At 38.4% G+C, this 19,357-nt stretch overlaps 1 protein-coding gene across 1 annotated transcript in view; it reads right to left on the minus strand.

Annotated features, from left to right (window-relative positions):
• COMMD10 (COMM domain containing 10) overlaps positions 1-19,357 on the minus strand; it is a 107,062-nt gene that overhangs the window by 70,945 nt on the left and 16,760 nt on the right. Inside the window, exon 3 of the mRNA XM_017731401.1 lies at positions 14,239-14,349. Coding sequence (XP_017586890.1) covers positions 14,239-14,349 — 111 coding nt within the window. The remainder of the gene's footprint in view (positions 1-14,238; positions 14,350-19,357) is intronic.

The raw sequence follows: 19,357 nt of genomic DNA on the forward strand, positions 1-19,357 counted from the left end.
ACACATCTCCAGCATTCTAACAAGAATAGCCAAGGAAACTGAATCCCCCACGACAGGCTGTTGTCCTTGATGCCTGTTCCAGAGGTAATCTTCTTCTCCTTCTTGGTCTAGAATTTCCTGCTCCATTTTGAACTAGTTTGTAGGCGCCATACAGGCCACAGACAGAGGAAGGGAATTGAGAGCAATACAGATTTTATTGTCACTTGCATATATGCAGTTCCTTAAATCAAATTTTTTTTGTTAGGAAATTATTTTATTACAATAAAAAAATTACAGGGAAAATACTTTTGGTCACCTCACCCATCTTCCTGCTAGTATGACTGTGTCCTATTTTATCCTCCCTGAAAATGCAGGGGTTTTTTATTTTCCGTAGAGCATTCACCCACCTAAGGGAATATCAGTCATCATCTTCTACATTATTTTATACACCAACTTCAGAAAGTGGAGAGAACACAGCTAATTCCCTGTACTAAGAGTCATGGCAGAAAGGAAGCCCAGCCAAGCCCTCTCCTACTCCAAGGTGTATTATTTTCAGCACCTGCACTATGTGCTCCCCACAGTGCCCAGAAATGTGGTGCTCAATAACATCAAAGCCTGACCTTAACTGAGAATGCTCATAATCACTTAGTGTTTGGGCAAAAAACCAGGAGCTCTATGAAAAACCATTGGCAAAAATGGAATAGTAATTTTTATACAGTTTAGGTCTATTCAGCTTGAAAGGCATTTTGTGGCACAAACTACAAGACACTTTTCTAGCCACAAAGACTTTCTTCTCAACACTTTCACATTCAGTAAAGATGCTAGTACTCTTTAACAAAAAAAACCCAAACATGAACACAAACTCCCTCCACGAAAAAATGTTAAAAAACCCAAACAAACAAGCAAACAACAACAAACACACACACAAAAACTCCAAACCCATAACTGAAAAGAGTATTCTACTGGAAGCTTATGAATTAGATACAAATAAGGAAACAACGATTCCATGTAAATACATACTTTTTAAAAAAAACTTTGCTTCCACAAAGCCAAAGAATAATTTAATTTGTCAGGCTCTGAGGTAATATGAAGATAATAACATGTGTACATATACAATGGCAGATTACTTTTGCACTTGTTCCAGACCTCTTGCTAGAGCAGCACACTCCTGGATGTTGTCTCCAGTGGTAATAATGTGCAGTCTTCCTGACATTCACACTAGCCTTACTCCTGCAACCCTTTTTGACAGAATTAAACACATGTCAATTTCACCTGAAAATGGGGCATGCTTACCTGTATATAAAGACACATACTAAAATAATAGCACTTTGGTTTTGACACACAAAGCTATTTTTGCAGTTTTATAGGCTAATACATGTTTGGTCCACAATTTTTATTTCCATCTTTATTTAAAAAAAAAAAAAAGGAAAAAGGCTAATGATGAAAGCACACTACTGAAGTGTTTCATAAAACAGTGGGAAGAACAGAATGCCTTTTTTTATTTATTTTTCCAGGGTCTAAAGCCATATCACTATAAAAAGCCAGCAGTCTTTCAAGTTGGATTGGAATGTTTTGAAAAGAAATTATTTTATTGCAAAAAAGGGAAGAAGGAGATTTGAACAAGCATCCTCAACGTGATGTCTCCCAGCAGTGCTTAAGCTACAGCACTGCACTTCTCATGCTCTGCGTTGACAAATATGTTTTATCTGTCCATCCATAAAGAACAGACATATTAGATGCCTTTTTTGATTTTTCTTTTGCAGTTTTTTGTTGCCATATCCTTCTTCTGTCTTACTGTTTGCACACTTCCTCAAAAGATCTACTATTGGTCTGTGGTTCACCCTTGCAATGCACTCAGATAAAAATGCCAGATTCTTCTCTTCTGAAAATAGTAAACACAACAGGTATTATACTCCATCCTAGACAAGCATCACAGGCCTCAATGTCAAAGTCAAGGATGGTTTCAAGTGCTTTGTGACTCCCTGAGGGCCACAGAAGCATACAATTGCAGTTTGAAATGGTAATGTGAATTTTAAAGCAATTCCACTAAAAAAATAAAATCCAACTATGATTCACTTGAATTTTCAAGAGCTTTCCAGAATGGTGTTTTAGATACCAGCTTGAGAACAAAGCACTGCATCATCCTGCATAAACCTTCTCAGAGTGCATCATTTTCCTGCATGACAATCATCCTCAGTTTTACTCCAAAAAACCTCTTCAGGTTCCACTCAACTACAGGTAGCTCTCAAAGAACACCACTTTCTTGCATTTCTGTGCTCCTCATTGCCTTTAGTGCCTCCACCTCCCCATATCTGTTTCATGCACTTCTGTTCTGTGTTACACCATTTTCAGACATCACTGTGCCTGCTTACCTGCGGTCTGCCTGCCTACAGTACCCTTGACAAATTAATGCACTCCAACAGAGCAGCTCTTTGATGCTGAAGTGAAAAAGTTCTCCTGAAAAGGTTTACCTTTTCCTCCTCTAAGTTGTCCCAAATAGATCTGCATTTGGAAAGAAATCAAATAGTGCCAATATCAGTACTAATACCCAGCTATTCTTCATCTCATCGATATTATCTCCAACCCATTTCGGTCCTCACAAGAAAGACTTTCATTCTCACTAAACAAAATTTAGTGATACAAATTTAGAAAGAGGAAATTAAAATGTTCACTCAAGAACCTGGTAAATTTTAGCATTTGAAAGTACAGACAGGAATATACTGCCACCCCGGAATTCTGAAACTGTGTAGAAACTGCCTAAACATCTTGCATTTATATAACACTGTGCTGCACATCCTTTTGGAGCAGAAGATACCCTACAGCATAACAAGGGTTCTAAGGCTTCAAGAACAAAGGAAACTAAAAGGAAAACAAAGGATTATAATGATATATTACTTTATCAACCACTGTTCAAAAATAAAAGGAACAGAAACAACCATAAAAAAAAAAAGTTACTAATTATATGTGGCACTACTTGATAGCTTGTATTGAATTTATTAGCCATAGCATGAAACTAAGGAATTCTGTCCCACTTGAATGGCAACTCTGATGTTGGAGGAATTTCAAAAGTATTTTGGAACCTGTTGCATTTCTTTGATTGGAGAACAATGCATCTGTTCCTACAAAAATGAGATGAGAAAAAAGAAGAAGAAAAAGGAATGTGAAGAGGCAAAGTGATCTAAAAATTGCAAAAAGGAAAAAAACAGCTCACTAATTGTTTCACTGTTGTCAAAACTACTTTCCTGAATCTACAGAAAGCTTTCTTCCTGCCTCTAACTGCATCTTCAAATAAACCTCCTCCTCCTAACTATTCTTAAGATTTTCTAATAAAAGGCACTTATTTTCTAATAATAAGTTCAGGTATTTTCAGGCATAGGTTGCCTGAAAAACCATTTGTTCCTGAACAAAAGATGTATTTGTTTCCACGTGTGTATGGTTAGATTTTGAAACTTGTTTATTTAGGATTCAGAATAGAGGAGTAAAGATGACAAGCATTTGAACTCCTCTGTGCAGTTACTGAATCCTACACTCAGTTCCAGGTTGCAAACCTTCCAAAACTACCAGGTATGATGGCACATCTAAGTCAACACAGTATAGTGTCAGTCCTCCTGAAAGCTTAAGCCCATGACTATCCTAAAGATACAAGGAAAAATATCTTCACTGACACAATCAGGCATTGGAATGGGCTGCCTACGGAAATGATGGAATCACCATCCCTGAAGTGTGCAAACAGCATGTGGATGTGGCACTGAGGATATTGGTTAGCAATGCTAAGTCACTGGCTGGATTTGATGACCTTGAAGGTCTTTTCCAGCCTTAAGGATTCTGTGATTCTTTAATACATTTCTCCAACTCATGAAGGAGACAAGTGCACCCTTTAGTGCTAAAGTACCTAACCAAAGAACCATACACCAACAGCAGAGTAGTAGTAGAGCTCCACAGAAATCTAGCTATATGCAACTTGTTTTGCTGTCAAATTCCCAGTCTCATAACATGACTTATTCCAAGCATAGGCATCGCCCAACTTCTTGTTTCTGTTGACATAGCAAGAGAACCAAGAAATAATCTAGTATTTTTAGCCTTTTTAAAACTCTGCTGTGCCTCCCTTTATGCACCAGAGGTAACACAAAAAAAATATTTAAAAATACAGATCAGGCATTACTAAAAAAGAGAGAGAAGCATTTTCGGTAGATTTGGCTCTCTTTTGCCTTTTGTATTATCCTATCATTACTCCAAGGCTTCAAAATGTATTCTTAGTAACAGGATCTGTCTCAATGTGGAAAAAAATGTTTTTTCCTCTGTCCTTTGAAATCTCTTTCTATTAGTGTCTTGCCACTGAGTGTGCATTCCTAGAAATATGTGTTATTTCATTAGTTTTGATTTTATACAATCATAGTGAACAAGATTTTCCCAGAGGCTGTAGGCCATGCTGTGGGTTGTGGTTTTCCTGTGAAAGAGGTCATATTTCACTTCATTTTAACCAGTGAAAAAGGTCACATGTCATAGCAGCTTATAAAGTTTGTTAAACATTTATACAAAGCCAAGTGGCACAAACTGAGATGCCACACAGTTTCAGATACCAGACTCCTGTCATTGGTAAACAACAGGAAATAAGATGAGTGAAAATTGTCTCTTCTGCATATGACTGAGGTGATGACCCACCTTCTTCCACCTGAAGAGGGACTGGAAGGAGTGTCACAACACTGCTAGACACCTGCTTGATGTCAAATGCTCAGCGTTGATACTGTTTGATGGCATGTACTGCGTATTTATTGCCTCAAGCAGGACAGATGTTTGCAACGCAGGAGATGTTAACTTTCTACTCTTTCAAGAACAGACATATTATTTCTCTGGAAAGCCAGATTTGGCAATTACCTTAGTCGCAAACTGGCAAAAAAATTAGCAAAAGTAACAGGAAAGCAAGTCCAGCAATTCTGTAAAGTGGGCAATCAAACTGCTTTTAAATTCAAAACCATGCTATTAACCCCCACAGACGCTTGGTTTGAAACTCATTAGCATAAGAAGATCACTTCTCCTTGACAGTATCATTTTTACCAAAGCTCACAAAACTATGAATTTAAAGAACTGACAAAGAAAAAGTAAAGCACAGGAGAGAATTATAATGGTGAACACAAATGTAAACTGAATGCAAATGAAGAAGTGTGGGCTCCTCCCATACTACTCTGAGCAGACCTGGTGAGAAGCCTGTCACATAAAACACCTAATTAGTTTGTAATAGTCTAAGCAATACAGAACTGCTGACAAGGTATGAACCAACAGAGTAATCGGAAATTATGCTTCTCACCATAATGTTTTTTAAAGGTACATGACAAAAAAGCAAGGTGTAACCTGCCTGGTATTGAGTTGGTTCGGCAGCTGCTCCTTGTCACCCATTCAAGTGTTTTCACAGCCTCTTCTGATATGAGTACTGACATTATTAGGAAGAAAAGATAAGCACTTATCTGTCTACAAGACATGCAACTAATTGTGTATAGAGGAGGAAACGTGACTGGAGGAAACATGACAGGATGCACAACCCCAAAGTGGTCCCAAAGTAAGCTGTGGGGGCTTGACCCTGGCAAGATGCAAATGGTCTGACACAGAACAGTTTTTCTCCTTTGGGCTGCACAGTACTTTTACTTTACTTGTTGTTACACAGTAATAGAATCTGTAATTTTTTAACCCAAATTAAGCTGTTTCATATGCAATGTCCTCATATTTTAGTACTATAAAAGAGACACTGTTCAAATGCTTCAAAAAGTAATTTTTTTGTTTCTGTGGCTAGCCGTACTCTTGAAAGGTTTACAAAGGAAGTTTGCAAGTAAAATACTATCAAGCACTCAGTTTGAAGCTGAATCTTACACTAGTTTAACTTCATACTGAGTACAGTTAAAGCCACTATAAATCAACATAAACTATTGCTCTGCCACCACTCAGCAGTGCTTCTTCCGGAAGAAAGATAAATCCATTACACAAATTTAAAGGTATGACCAAGTTTCTCAAGTCCTCTGCAGGTACTTTGACTGAAATCTCACTTCATGAGTATCTCTTCCTCTGCAGAGAAGATGAACTTATGATTGCTTTGATCAAGACCCCAAAGGCAAAGGAGCCAGCTGTTCCCAGGGTAGCTCCCCTGCCTGCCCACTCCAAGGATCAGTACCCCACTGCTCCCTCTCTTACAGGTCAGCACAAGATTCAGCAGCAGGATATGGCTCGCCTCAAGTTCCCCACTCCAGCACTCCCTGGTAAAGGAGTTAAAAAGTTTGTTGGAGAGCAAAAAACAAATTACAAATTAACTTTAAAAAAACAAAATCCAAGAGTTGCCATGCAAGGAAGTGAAGGAACAACAGAAGTTGACTTTGGTAAATATTCCCAGACTTTAAAAGTCATTTAAATATCATGAATATGATATTTTCAACCCATCTGGCCCAACTTCTTTTTTGCCTTTCAGAAACTTAAGAAGGCAAAATGATACTTGTTAAATGTCACTTATTTTCAGCTCTTCCATCTATTAAGACAGACATCTTCTACCAACTACGGGTCGTAAACAGATTTTAAAAGCATATAATAGAATGATACAACTGTTAAGGCTGGAAAAGACCTCTGAAATCATTGAGTCCAACATTTAAGCTAGCACCACTGTGTTCACCACTAAACCATGTTTCCAGGTGCCACATTACACTGCTTCCCTGCGGAGCCAATTCCAATGCCTGACTACCCTTTCAGTGAAGGTATTTTTCTTAATATCTAGTCTAAACCTCCCCTGGTGCAAACTGAGACCATTTCCTGTCACCTATCACTTGCTGCATGGAAGAAGAGACTGACCCCACCTGGCTATGACCTTCTCTCAGGCAGTTGTAGAGAGCTATCAGGTCTCCCCTTAGCTTCCTTTTCTCCAGGCTGAACATCCCCAGATCTCTCAGCCACTTCTCATCAGACTTTTGCTCCAGACCCTTCACCAGCTGAGTTGCCCTTCTTTTTGTTATACCTCGTCCACTTCTGCCTCTGCCTTCAATTCTTAAAGGCAGCAGTCAACATCAGTGTGACAGATGACAAGGCAGAAGAGCAATGCCGATAACCTGAGACTCACTGTTAGACAAAGTCCAACTTTCACATTCATCTCTCCCTAAACGTACCCATTTCTTAGACTACCTTATCTTTCTACCATAGAGTCAGTAAGACACAGGCATGGGAGAGATGATGGTTTTTAACATACTTGTGAAGGTACCACAGAGTTTACTGCCTAAGTAAAAGCAAAGGGAAAAGGAGTGTCCAGAAGTACTGCAAAAGCATAGCAAAGTGCTGAAAAAATAGGGTTATCTTCCATTGCTACACACAAATGACAGCAACAGTTCTCCATTGCTACACACAAATGACAGCAACAGTTCATCTGTTAAGACACTGTACAGTCTCTGAGAGTAAGAGGTAAGAAAGTACATAAATGCCTGAGAATTTGCCATGAATCCCATGGATGTCTTTGCTTCATCTGAAAAGACTGAAGTACCAAGCCTACAAAACCAGTTTGGGGCAAACAGGAAACAAATTTTGTCAGAAAAAAAGATGTAATGAACAACAGCATTAAATAAGAGAAGCTCACCAGATCTTTCAGTTTTCCAAATTCCCTCAAGGCCCTCAACTTTAACTCTGCCCAGCAATGAAATGGGTCATCAAGTTTAAATTTAGTATTTGAGCTACTTTTCTGCTGTTTATTGGGACTGACAACAGCACAGCTACACATTACGGACAATTAATTTTACTCCTGTGCAAACCAAGAGTTTCATTTCTAGCTGTAGGCTGAGGTTGCCAATGCTGCAACCAACTATAAACAGTCAATTGGGACCATCTTCTTCTTTAGTTCCAAGACACAAACAGGTAGAAAGTCCTAAGAATGTTTTACCGTGAACAGAGCATGTGTAGAGGCTGTAACCAGTCACAGGGTTTGAAAATTTCTGTGATATGGTCTGTATTCATAAATTGTGCATATAGCCAGATGAAAGAAATGTAAGTATACTGTAAAGAAATCCTTACTATAAGCTGGATAATCAAATAATGTAAAATCACAATTCAAGTCAGATAATTAAGTACACATTGCAGTACAACTTCCAGAGGCAAGTGCATACTCCTGGAGCCACACCACCTAGTAAATGGTTACTAAGTAAAACGTCAAACTACTCACAAGTTACAGAACGCAGGTTACACAGCCATCCATTTATATGCTGGTAAGGAAACAAAAAAGTCCTCTCAGCATTTTAAAAATTCTGGACCGCAGCTTCATTTTTTCCTCTAATTAAATGGATTTAATCAGAGGTAATAGCTATGATAGATCAAAACCAAGCAGTCTAATGCAAGATTTGCTGTTCACTGTAAGTGCAGAATTTCTGTCTCTCATGGTGGAGCAATTAAATTTCTGTCATCTTTCTGTAGTGATGTGACTGCTGGAATCGAGTTATAAATTTCAGGCTCATTTTTCTGAGTTGTTCCACACACTCAAGATTATAGTGTCATTCTTACTACCACTCCTACAAATACAAGGACCTTTCTCATTCTGAAGCCTCCTCTTAGGGAACTTTCTTCTTTCTTAACAGCAGCAATATTTATTAGGGTTTAATTCTCAGAACAAAACTCATTTCGCAATGTACACCTTGCCAAAAGCAGTAACCTTGCTTGTTCAGAAGCACAGAAAAACCCTGAACCAGGACTATGCTGTCTGAGGCTATCCAGGTCTCCAATTAGCTCTTCTAAAGAGGAATAAAAACCGTTTTATCTCAATCACATCCTTAAACATTTCTGCATTCATCCAAGGCCTGTCCTACTTTGTTTTTGCAATTGTTAGAGACTTACAAATAAGCTTGATGAGAAAACTAAGCTCAATTCAAGGGTGCACATACAAGCTTGTTTGTGCTCTGAGAAGGAAAAAGGTGATGTTCTCATCAGAGAAGAAACTGGCTGAGAGGTAGCTGATGAACGTGGGAAGCAATTTACAATTGTTTCGTCTTTGGACCTCATCATAGTTCTTTCAGCATTATTACTTTCAAGTGTTCTCTTTTTGAAGGCTCTACAGATAAAAATAACTCCTCTATTTTGAAAAAAATAAAAAAGGCCACATAAATGGATCATCCCCAAAGGCAAGGACTGAGATGGCAAATGAAAGGAGTACATGCTCAATTCTGCCACCTCCTACTTCTCAGAAGTGGGATCATTTTACTAGCATCCACCAACTCTCACTGTTATGCCACTCCACAAACACAAATTCTTTTCAGAGAAAAAAAGAGGGCTAAACTGAGGTGGAAGGGGAAGGACCACCATATTTCCCTAAATATTGATCATGTGCAGATCCTGCCTGCATGCCATACAGGCTGCAGAAAATCTACAGTGTGAATTAAGTAATTGATATAGTTCTGATAGAAGAAAAGATTTGTTTCTCATTTACTTTGTTTTGGGGTTTTTTTGTAAAAGATAGGAAAAGTAATCACAATGGCAAACCCAGAAAGCAGAATAGCATACCTATTGAAGTAAACAGAGCAAAAAGGTCTAAATTTTGTTCACAGTCCAGAAATATACAGAAAGTCTGTAAAAACCAGGAGAAAAAAACCCAAAACATATGCTGCTATTTTAACAAGTAAAAGATAGTAATTTCAGATCTCTATGCTTCTACTTACTCTGTAGAATGATGAATATGTATTATCAGCTCAGTTTCAAATGTAATCAAACCCCAGTTCGATTTTCATAGAATCATAGAATACCCTGAGCTGGAAGTGACCCACAAGGATCATCAAAGCTCTTCAGAGCCTCAAGAATCACACCATGTGCCTGAGAACATTGTCCAAATGCTTCTTGAGCTCTGTCAGGCTTGGTGCTATGACCACTTTTCTGGGGAGCCTGTTCCAGTGCCCAACCACCCTCTGGGTGAAGAACCTTTTACTAATAACCTAAACCTCCCCTGACACAGCTTCATGGTGTTCCCTCAGGTCCTGTCACCGGTCACCAGAGAGAAGAGATCAGTGTCTGCCCCTCCTCTTTCCCCTCACAAGGAAGCTCTGGACTGCTATGAGATGCCTCCTCAATCTCTTCTGCTCCAGGCTGAAGAGACCAAGAAACCTTAGCTGCAGCTCGTATCACTTCACCGCTAGACCCTTCACCATCTTTGTCGCCCTCTTTTAGACACTCTCTAGTAACGTAATATCTGTTTCATACCGTGGTGCCCAGAACTGCCCCCAGCACTCGAGGTGAGGCTGCCCCAGTGCAGAGCAGGGTGGGACAATCCCCTCCCTTGCTCAGCTGGTGATGCTGTCCCTGATGCCCCCCAGGACACGGGTGGCCCTCCTGGCTGCCAGGGCACCGCTGGCTCATGTTCAACTTGCCATCAACCCCCAGACCACTTTTCACAGCGCTGCTATCCAGCATTTCATTCCACAGTCTCTCCATACATCCAGGGTTGCCCCATCCCAGGCGTTGAATCTGGAATTTGCCCTGATTAAAATTAATTTGGTTAATGATTGCCCATCTCTCTTAATTTGTCGCAGTCTCTCATGTGTTACATTATCCTGTTAAAGCATCCAGAAGTTAGGGGAAATTATTTAGAAGAAAATAAAAGTAAATTAGCATAGTAGAATTCTAATATTATCTTTCAGCAAAAGTATTACACTAGCAGTTTTAACAAACCAGCACAATTATCAGTTACTTTTTGTCTTGCATTACCAGACAAAATCCTGTAAAAATTCTTCTAATACATGCATAAAGAAGGAACAAAAGAAAAAAAATACTGATATTTCACAAGGAATCTCTACATACTATTTATGCTGAAAAAAAGAGCTCCCCCAAGAAGTCCTTTATGGTTAAGAATAAATTCACTGATTAAATAAGGAGAAGGAAAACCAAGAAAAGAGCAAAGCCTTCCATAGGACAAATTGCAATTAGATAACTGAATCTAATGAAATCTGTGGAATGGATTTACAGAAGAAAATTGGATAACTATCGAGAGACAACACAGGGCAAGAATAATTTATTTATCCTAACAATTTTCAAGCATAAATGGTAACTACAGATCATGTGCAAAAATACACACCAACAAATACCTTATCTAGTAATGTGCCTTACTGGATCTTCCTAATGATGAGTAATAGCAACAACTTTTTAAGAATATACTCCTACTTCTCACATTCCTCCGTGAAGATATTCAGCACCAATTGTGTGACATTTCTGAAGCCCTTCAATCTTTCTACACACTTCAATTTTATTTATTTATTTATAAGCTCCTCCTACGGTTATAGAAAACTACCACAGTAGTTTTAAAAAGTCTGGACTAGGTAGCCTAAGGAGTTACTGCTATTAACAGTTGGAAGGAATGTCAGAGTGTGTGTCTATGCGGATAGTTATCAAATCAATTACTGGAGGAAAGAAATGTTAAATAAACACACCACTTCTGGGGATCACTCTTTGTTTGCAAATCAAAAATCTTAATTAGCGACACAGAGTATCAGGATTGTTAATTTGTGCTCCTCCTACCTGTCAATTGACCCTATAGCCATAAAAATAATGATACTCTGTACAGAATCTCCAGTTTTTCCTGTTGCAATCAACAGTCCAAAAATCTGAAACCAAATTTACTATTAAAAAAACCCTTTTACACAGCTGATATCTTACACATCAGTTCTCAAATGTCACCTAAACTCATGAATATGTCATAACAGAAGCAAAGGGATCTTGCAGATCAAAGATGTGCTTCCTATTACACCAGTTTGTTTTCTGTGTCTAGTTCATAGACATTTCACTTCCCTTAGATTTTGAAATGCAATTAAATATTTGAAAAAATGAATCATTGTAATAAAACGCTGTTAATTGGATTTTTAATTGGAAGTTCCTTTTTTCTCTTTCTCATACAAAACACCAGCAGCAACCAAAGCAACCGAGATCACAGGACAACTTGGGCTGGAAGGCTGTGTCTGGCAGCCCACCTGATCCACCCCCCTGTTCACACTGGGGCTAACACAAGCATAATTGCACGTCTGAGTATAAGCAAACAGCAAATCTGTAACAAAAACCAGGAAAATACAGTTTAACAAAAATCATGGGGTCTGATCACAACTCTTGCTAGTCACAAGCAGTATATTTCCTGGGAAATGCAAATGTCTCTTGCCACTTGAACCACCTGAAAGAACCAAAGAACACCTTACTTTTGAATTTCCATGGATTTATTCCTCTGGGACTCTGTATTTCATCTGAAGCTGACAAAATGTACTCTATAAATATTTATACAGCATATAGCAGATTTTTTTTTATTTCTCAACGTACAAATAACATCCACAGAGCCACAGGTTTTATGATTACCTCTCCAGGAGAGATAATTTAAATACTAATTTTAAATGTCAGCTTCAGATGAAATGAGTGAATAAGAACTGTTTAAATGTTCTTTAAGTAGTGTGATTTGTAGTAAACACTAATGTATTAGTATAATTAATTTTAGTTAGCAGAAGTGAAAATAATAGCCCAATTCATTTACCTTGCTCAGTATGCTTTTTTATTAATAGGCTTTCTTTTTCTAAATACACAAGAGAAACTTCTATTGTCATATACAGATTAGAAATGTAAACACTTAAACACTTCCCACAATGACTGACTTCAGAATTGATTCTGAGTATTATCTCAAAAAAAGCAAAGAACCGGTGTGACAAAGAGCACTACTGCCCCCTAATGAGCCAGACCACAAAAGCTCCTCTGTAACAGCATTTTGTGTCTTTCCTGAAAAAAAATCAAGTCATTATATCCATGAATTAGGAAAAAAAAAAAAGGGAAAAATAAGACAATCATTAAGAACATATACTTTAACTCACACCACATTTCTGCACAAAAGGCACATACAAAATTTTGGAGAGGGGAAAAAAAGATATCTAGTAGCTACGATTTTCAGATACTTAATGCACCAAGAGATCATGAAGACGCAAGATACACCATAAAAATTACCCACACTTCTGTTTGTATCTATGCAGGTATTAGTTAATCTTTTATACTAGGATGTAATCCTGTAGTGATCTTCACACCAACACAGATTTTTAATGTCTGTGCTTTGAGAGCATCAGTTTTCTTGTTGCACTGTTTTATCTAAATGCCCATCACAAGTTTATTCTAGGCTTGTAATTATCGCAAAGTAATTCTGATCTTGGCATCTAAACATACCCACAAAAAGAAGTAGGAGAGGTAACAATTGAAAAGTCTACTATCTGAATTCTGTTTGTACAGGAAACAGAAGAACTTTCTGTCTTACATGAAAGTGACATTTTTCCCTCTATATTTTTTTTCTGCCGTAAGAACTGAATCTGCATTCAGTGCTCACCAATGCAGCTTGAGCACAAAATTTTGTCTGGTTCCTGTATCTGCATTTCAAAAATACAGATTGCAATGAAATGCTCAAAAAAATACAGCTGCTGCAAGTCTTAGTGAGAAGCACAAACATAAGCTGTGTATTCTCTTTTATTCCACCATAAGTCAGATATTCCACTCACATTAGTACAAGTACTGGATTTAAATGCAATGCTAAAGCAGCGCTGAGTTCTGATTTCTCCCCTCAAACTCCTTATACTGAATTTTTCATAGGTAAACATTCTGACAGACACCACAGAACTAAAGACTCCAATTTCCATTATCAAGACACAGTTAAAACTAATTCATGTGCCTAATTTGAAACATGCTGGCAATCAAAAGACACAGGTTTTATGAACAAAAAATTATGTTCATTAGTGAGTTTGGGTATTGATATGCCACCGAGTCACTAAAATCCTTGAACTTAAGACTCTACCTTAAAATCTCCAAATATGGGGTTTCTGTGGCCTCACATACTGTCATCATTCACATAAATACATCATTAGCCTAGAAAGGTTGCAAGTGATGAGCAATGTCTTACATAACTACACACATGGTAGAAGGCTGCAACCTACTATGTATTAAAAGCATAAGAACTACAATCATATGCTATGTGATGAAAATAAACTATCTACATAAACATTTTAGAGACCTGAAATAACCATATTCCCTACTTCTGTTACAGCCCAAAGAGCTGGTAACACAGCACGCAGTCTATTGAATATTTATGCTATTATATCAGTACTTCACAATTCCAAGTGTTTACTATAACCTTAATGAAATATAAAAATGAAAATAATGACAAGAATAACAACAAGAGTTCCAATGGATGCCTCTAACAGAACTTTCACAATAAGGCCATCACCACAACCCATTCCAACTCTGCTGACATGTATTTCTTACCTTTGAATCTTCATTGCTCACTCCCAGCTCCAGCACAGCTTGAGGAGACTTCAGCTTTGCTTGCATGGACTCTGCCATTTGAAGATTAAGTTGCCATCCAATTGTTTCAAGCTATAAAACACAAATTTAGATGACAATCAGATGGTTCAGAAGCACTGAGGTCAACTTTGAAAACTGCCAGTGGTCTGTGTCAGTGAACACAGTGTCACGCTCTACAAACGTTACGCATTTGTATACAATGCATTTCCCTCAAATTATCTTGGACTCCAAGACAGATTTGTTTCTCCTTACCAAAACTACCCTTCAAATTGCCTATGACCACTCAAATAAAGCAACTTCCTATGTCTCAGATCTGATGGAACCAATCCATAGAACACAACTCTGGGTCCAGAATATGGTTGTTTCCTCTTCTCGAGGAAGTTTATCAGCAAAGCTGTGGATTCAATTTCATTTCATATTTAATTTTCTTTTAGGAAAAAGAAAAAAATACCAATAGATAGCAAACCAGCTAAAAGTGGTGATTCCTTAATCCACAGATCTACTCTTATGTGTTGTACCATATGCAGATCTTAACAACAAAAATAATTCTGCTTTTTGAATCATTAATGCTGAAAAGACAAAACCCAGGTATGCACGTGAGCAATAGAATTTTTAATAGAAAGCTAAAAAAACCACATTACAGATTATTTTTTAATCATTAATATCAAGTTCTATTCAAACATTACTGTCCTGGGGTGACGTTATGGAGCCGCTTTATTCCTTACCCGTCCGCTCAATGCCCAGGGACGCTGTTTCTCTAAGATGGACCCAGGGCCGGGGCCACGGGCCGAGTGCGGGGCGGTTTAACGGGGCCCTGCGGCTCCAGGGGCTCAGCAGGGCTGGGGAGGGAGTGCGCCGGGAGCGCTGTGCTGCTCTTTGGGTTTCCTTTGTGTTCCGGCTAGAGGGAAAAAGGTTCTGTTGGTTTTTTTCTTGTTCTTTTTTCCCTTTCCTTCCCCTTGCCTCACTGCCTCCCTTCCCTCTTCGCCAGCCCGGGGGGTTCACAGGGTGGCCCCGGCTGGTCCGAGCCCGGGTGTCTGTTCCCTCTCCGGGAATCTGTTGATTTTGAGGGTTTTTTTTCCCCGTTCTACCCTGTTTTGTTTGGTGTTAATAGACTCGGTTTTTTTCCACTTTCACTTGCTGTGACCCACTTGTCTTATTGGTGGAGGAAAAGGGGAGGCCCTTCTTCCCTTCAGAGGAGACACTCATTCCGGAGTGTATCCTCCTGAAGTTTTGTCTCCAAAACCGAGGCAGTACAGCTCATGCACAAATGAAGTACACAACAACAGAACTACAAGGCTTCCACAAAATCATCCTCCTGGCCTTAGTGAATAAAAGGAACTGGACAAAGTCTTACCATCTGCCAAGATAATTTACACACAAATTCTTTCTAGTCTAGTGTCTTCCCTCTTCTAGTAAATATTGTGGGCGACTTGGTGAAAGTGTGCCACATCTTGGTTAATCTCTTACGTAATGTAATCTAACAGCTAAATTCAGCTAAGATCATTAACAGAATAAAGCCATGCCAAAGACCTTGTATTGTGAACTGCAAAACATGCCCTGCATCCTCCAGTGACACAAATCTCTAAATGAAAGATAGGTAAGGGTGGCAAAAACTTCTTCCATTGGCACAGCTCAAAGACAATTTCTTGTAGCTATATGATTTACATTTACATACTAATGTATGTTTTACTGCATTTATCTGTACACTGGATCAATCCAAGAACTGTGTTAACAAACACTAGCCACCACATAACTAACCATACCAAAAGGAAAACTATATCATGACATATCCTAACCACCCAGGCAAATACAAGATGGTTAGGGAGCTTAGCCAAGGCCACAGTTAAGGGAAAGTCACAGTCTAGACTGACTGTGTGTACAGCTATAGGAATAGGACAGCAGGAAGAACTTCAGCAGGTCAGCTAGCAGTCTGTCAGCTTCTCTGCAATCAATGTACCATTCAAACTTCAATTTGTCATAAAAATAAGGAAGTTTACATTTAATCAAATGCATGAAAGCATGCAGACGACACAAAGGGACCCTGTGAAGATGTTCCAAGTCTGGTCCACCTCATTTTGAGCATAGCTTTAATAACAGTATGCCCACAGCCTATGAATTAAAAGATGCTTTAAAGAAAAGTTATATAATTATAAAAGCAGATGAATTTTTAATCATAATTCTGCTTTGATTTTCTCTAACTTGATTACATCTTGGTTAGTGAAAACAATAGTGCATGGCCCATCCCACCCAAAAGCAAGGAACAATCTAGAGTGGATTCTGTCTACATGCTCAAGTCAACCACATCAATGGACAACTCTGCCAAGTCCCTGTGCTAACCAGCATTTTCCAGGAAATTACACCAGGATGATACAACTAGAAATCATTTTTCTCTCCACAGACTTCAATGAAATTAAGAAATCAACTCTTGATTCTTTCAGGAGTATAAAGATAGTACCTAAAAAAAAAAAGTTCAGTTAAGATAATTGATAATGGTCAACAGAAAAGGACTCAGATCCTTGGTTATGGGATATAGTGGTGGAAGCAGCCCAAAGCAGGCAACTGGGAACAGAACCACCTATTGACAAAACATCTAAACACAAAGGACAAACACAGAGACAGCGAGTTCTGGAACGTGATGGCTCTTCATACTGCAGTCACTATGGTTCAAGCCCCCTGCTCCTCAACTTAGAAACACCCTTCTATCAGCTACTTAAACAGTTCATTACTGTAGTAGGGAAACCAAGCCTTAGAAAGGATAGCAGCTTACCCAGGATCATAAAACAATGCCTCTAGAGACAAAAACAATATGCAAGGAAGCCTGACTTTTAAGACTTTTCTGAAGCTGTTATATACTGTGTACTCTGTGTAGCATGAAAAACAAACCACCAAAAATGAAGAAATTCAAGTGCGTGTTTTCTATTTCATTTTCAATACACATCTATCTCAGAATACTGTAGAGGGCTCAGAACAAATACAATATATGTAGCAGCACACTGGCCTGAGTTAATAGCTGAAAAGCAGCTGTAACTCTTGTTTTATATACTGCTTTACCTTAAAAAATTGTTTTCCTGTATAATTCATGTCTGTTTTCTCTTTTAACATAGTTGTATGAGAATAAGTTTTAATTAATAAATAGCATGCTGCCTAAAGCATCAAAATGGTCCATTTTCTTGAAAGAAAAGTGCAGCATGTATCTGGCAACGGTTGTGTTTGTTTACTTAGAAAACATTCAACATCCTGAAATGTCAATTAACCTTTTGAGAGTAATGACATGTTTTTGCATGGCATTTGTGTCAAGGCACAGTATTTGTTAGTCACAAAGTGGTACATACTTTAAGGCAATTTTTTCAAATATGAAAGGACTATAAAATTGGTTTTTCTGTAACAAGTTTTACACCAGAAGTAAAAAGAACAATGGGAGAATGGTGTCAGAATATGTGATATACTAACTGAAAAGCATTTACTGGGGTAGAGGAGTATTTCTCCATTCCTAGCACAAAAACAAAGCCATGTTTTTAGCTATTTTAGACCTTCAGCTTCTTTTCACAATTTCATCAGCAGGTTAGAAATGTGCGAGCTACCTTGTCACTGCAACACTAAACACTGTTGAAAATATACTGTTTAGTGCTGTAACTTCTCATTGATATCTCTGGCACTTATTTAACCTCAAGGTTATGTTTAGGAAAAAAAATCCAAAAAAACCACAAACCCAAACAGGTGCAAGCTGGAAAAGGGGAAGGAAATAAACACAGGTACTAAACAAAACCCATAGTAAGAATTTATGAAAATGCTTCAGATCTGCTCCATGAATCCTTTGGCAAATAAGTCAGGGCAACAAAAATATGACGAAGCTTTCAACAAACCTTGCAAATCCTCGACTCATGTCCATTTTGTTTCATTCAGGCTTTTGAAGAGATTACCATGGCACTCAGGACTAACAAACACCGAAGAACTTACGCACCTCCCCCTTCCAGCACTCACTCAGTACTGGCTGTAGAAGAGATAAGGCGTATCTGTAATAAGCTCTGTACTCCCTTACCCACACCGCTTCTCAGTAGCCACCCACAGCTGTCCCAGGGCAGATCCACACTAGAAAGCAGCTAGTTACCCTACTAGAAGAGGATCTGACCCTTCAAATTAAGATAAGCAGCACCTGTACAGTTACATAAAAACATCACTTCTGGTCTGTCTGTGATGACCACAGTCATTTTCTTCCAGTGTAAAACACTGGATCTTCCAACTCAAGCCCTGTCCAGCAGACTATTTTCCAACAGCTAAACAGTAGAGTGTAGTATTTTACACAGTAAGACAAGATCATCACCAATCTAACATAACTATGGTAAAACATTTGGGTGAAAGTCACTCTCTTGAAAAAAGCCCAGTGCACTAAATGTCAAGGCAGCTTTTAGAGCTGATATAAACCTCAAGCACAATCTCCAACCAAATCAAGGTTCACACAGACAAAATTAACACCCACAGAATCCACCATTTCTCTTGTCACTTACAGCCCATTGTGTTTTTACACACTCTCTTTTCCTTTCCTGGTGTATTTTCACCACAGTTCCTTACTTTATTTTTCACTGCCCATAAACCTGAACTGAGAAGAAATTCAAGAAGTCTGAGAAACAGAACAAGTTTCTGTATTAGTTGTCAAAAAATACTTCTCTATATATATTTATTTTACACTGCTCAATGAGAAATCACATAAATGCTCTTTGGCAAAGAAATTCAGGCTAATCGTCTTAACTATACAAGAACCAGGCTATCAGACTCAAAATTAAGGACTACCACTTTGAGAAGGAAAGCAGAACAAATGTCAATAACAGGCATGTTGTGGGGCTCCAACCTGAAGGAGCAAGGATGGAGCCCAAGTGAATAAGAAACTGACACTAAAAAATGGTTGGCAATGACCTCATTTGAACAAACAAAATAAGGCAAGTATGGTGAAACAGGGAACAGAATTTCAGAATTTCAGAAAATATGTATTCACCTAAAATTTTTTACCCAATACTTCCAACTTCAGCCAAACTTCTGAACCAGGGTCCAGTATTTTTAAAGGACAACAGAAAAAAGGGGCCTG

The sequence above is a fragment of the Corvus brachyrhynchos genome, unplaced genomic scaffold (genome assembly GCF_000691975.1).
Source record: "Corvus brachyrhynchos isolate BGI_N302 unplaced genomic scaffold, ASM69197v1 scaffold614, whole genome shotgun sequence".
NCBI classification, from domain to species: domain Eukaryota; kingdom Metazoa; phylum Chordata; class Aves; order Passeriformes; family Corvidae; genus Corvus; species Corvus brachyrhynchos.